Source organism: Penaeus japonicus, unplaced genomic scaffold (genome assembly GCF_977035675.1).
Source record: "Penaeus japonicus unplaced genomic scaffold, GWHDUDI00000001_assembly GWHDUDI00000020, whole genome shotgun sequence".
NCBI lineage: Eukaryota > Metazoa > Arthropoda > Malacostraca > Decapoda > Penaeidae > Penaeus > Penaeus japonicus.
In genome coordinates this window covers 27,999,794-28,002,293 of record NW_028234422.1, presented here as the reverse complement: position 1 = coordinate 28,002,293, position 2,500 = coordinate 27,999,794, and the positions used below count along the sequence as shown (strand labels likewise).

The 2,500-nt window shown below is 39.6% G+C and overlaps 2 protein-coding genes across 12 annotated transcripts in view; one reads left to right on the top strand and one right to left on the bottom strand.

Annotated features, from left to right (window-relative positions):
- Window positions 1–781, top strand: part of LOC122248024 (BOS complex subunit TMEM147) — a 6,769-nt gene extending 5,988 nt beyond the window's left edge. The window contains exon 4 of the mRNA XM_043007798.2: window positions 1–781. This exon is cut by the window's left edge and continues 1,214 nt beyond it. The gene's annotated coding sequence lies outside the window, so the exon portion shown is untranslated.
- The window catches only part of M6 (neuronal membrane glycoprotein M6), a 239,914-nt gene that overhangs the window by 518 nt on the left and 236,896 nt on the right, over window positions 1–2,500 (bottom strand). For all 11 annotated transcript variants that reach the window (XM_086548256.1, XM_086548257.1, XM_086548258.1 and 8 more), the window contains 2 exons: window positions 2,435–2,500; window positions 1–2,131 (listed from right to left, as the gene is read on the bottom strand). The exon at window positions 1–2,131 is cut by the window's left edge and continues 518 nt beyond it; the exon at window positions 2,435–2,500 is cut by the window's right edge and continues 80 nt beyond it. In XM_086548256.1, the coding sequence (XP_086404382.1) occupies window positions 2,003–2,131; window positions 2,435–2,500 (195 nt within the window). In that variant the 3' untranslated portion in view covers window positions 1–2,002. The remainder of the gene's footprint in view (window positions 2,132–2,434) is intronic.

Genomic DNA, 2,500 nt, shown 5'->3' with positions numbered 1-2,500 from the left:
ATACATCACTGAAAAAAAAAAGTAACAGGACAGCTGTAGCAAAGTTTAGTTCTCGATATAAGCCGTGAGGTGTAATTTATTTTTCTCGGCTACGTGTGTGTGTATGAAGTACGAATACTTAAAAAAAAAGAAAACACGTTGCTACATCAAATCATAATTGTTTTTCACTCTCGCGGGGATATGTGATACGTTTCAAGTATGCATTCTACTTGTTAAAACAGAAAAGATGATATGTTGCTTCTTGTTAATAACAGCCTGAAAGTGAATAGTTCAGCTGTTTTAGGCTAAGGCTAGGAATACAGGGAAAAATAACTACTTGTAGCACACTACACAGGAGGTTATATTCTACTACATCAAATACTGAACGTCACCGAAGCCGAGACTCAGCGATCTCTACATCAGTGTTCTAATTCTCTTTTTTAAATTTTCATACAGCACATGTATGCGGTGAACAGTGAAAATATAAAACACAGCTTGATTGTCACAACTTTAAAAAAAAACAAAAACAAAAAAACTATTTTACAATATTTACTGAAGATTGTCAGTCCTTAGTTTAATGGCAAATGTAAATTTTCCGAATGGATCTCAGGAGGCTGTCACACTTAGGAGAACAGGCTTAGTGGGATCCACATGCAAAATTTACCCAAGGGATCCTTCGAAGCACACACACAGGAGACTCAAGGGTAGGGAGGCCACTCCGCTAAAATAACTGGGCATTTTTGACGTTAGTAGTTATTAGTCAACTAATAAAAGAAAAAAAAAAAACCAGAAAATAAAAGAAGCATGGACAAGGGACACGATATAATTTGTAAGTGGGGGGAAAATCAGCAGCTGAAGGTTATTTCTTGAAATACAGTTAGTAGTGTTAAAGATGATGCATGTCGAAACTAAGGAGTGACTGATAAAAATTGCTGAACAAGATGTGATTTGATCAGTAATTTCTAACTGTATATCAATCACATATGCACACATACGACAAACTATACTTCAGACTTATCTAAACAAAGGAACATACAATGCATACACAGGGAAAACGCTGCAACATATCTGTATCTGCAAATAGAATGAGTAGTTATATTTATTCATTTAAAAAAAATGAAGAAAAAAATGAGACATCTACTTTCTACAAAAGAAATCGCTAAGAAGAACAGCATGTAGCATTGACATCTCGCAAGCAATACTTTCCATCCCATTAATTGAGGCTGCAACGATAGCACAGTCGCATACAAGGGGGGGAGGGGGGGACACAAAGCATGTTACAAAAATATCTTCCAAACTAATGGAATGAAACGCAGAACTTCGAGCGAGAAGCACACACAAAAAGCAAACTACCTCTTCACCCCCTAACCCAATCGACCTTCAAACCAGAGGCATGGAGAAACAAACTGCAAATTGCATTGACAGTAGGGATATTGAGCAGCAAAACTATCAACAAAGTTGTCTTCGTGGAGACTGGTCCCGCTGTACGTCATCGTTACAGGTATTAGTGTAATGCAGCTTGCCATCTCCGCCTTGCCTCTGGGTAGAAGAGAAACGAGCCCCATTCCGGAAGGTCATCTGCACACTTTACGATAATCAATCGATCAATCACGAATTTTTGAAAAAAAAAAAACATACATAATCAGGTGGATGATGTTCCGTGCAGATCCTTCCTGAACGAGGCTTACCAACAGTCATCCTGCTAAGGTTGCCGTCTTTTTAAAGCTGGGGATATGAGCGCCAAGTCTCTGAATGAAAAGGTCTCAGAAGACCGAGCCTTCCTGGTTCATCGTTCGCAATGCAATGGAGATCAAAACGTCCTAAGACTTGAAGAGGGGTTGTGAGAAGGCCTTCCTTCTTCAGTCCTCCGATCCTCCCACGTAGTAATTGCTCCTATTTTTTCCCTCAACGTTTACAACAAATCCTCCAGGTTTTCAAAAAGACGTGCATCCTGAGCTCAGGCAACCGACTCGAAGTAGCGACTACGTTGGTTGTTGCGCCAAAAGATCCCTTGGGCTGTATCCTAGAAGCGGTCTTTGGGGAGTGTCGACATCTCGGACTCCTGCAGGAACTGGATCTCCTGCAGGTCCATGAACTTCTCCTGGTCCTTTATGTGAGCGTAATTTGCTGCCAGGCACATCAGGTAATGTACCTGAAGGAAGAGAGGAAAATGGTGAGGATGAGGATGGTGAATTTGGGTAACTGGGAAGGCAGCAAAAACGTGTTTGTATTTAAGACAAAGAAGCATTATTATCATGTTTTACTCTAGGAATCCTTATAGCTACAGTACTATATAAGGAACAGCACTTATAAAAATGTGAACACTAGGTGTTAAAGTAGCTAATAAAATAGACTGCATTAATCTCACACACTCAAAAAAAGAAAAAAAATCGTACACAACATTACCAAAGAAGACAAACAGATCTAAAAACAAAAAAACACCCAAGAATCTCACCAATGACAAGATCACCAAAAAGGCCGACACAGACGCAAGAATGAACATGATCTCTGCATTGTTGAC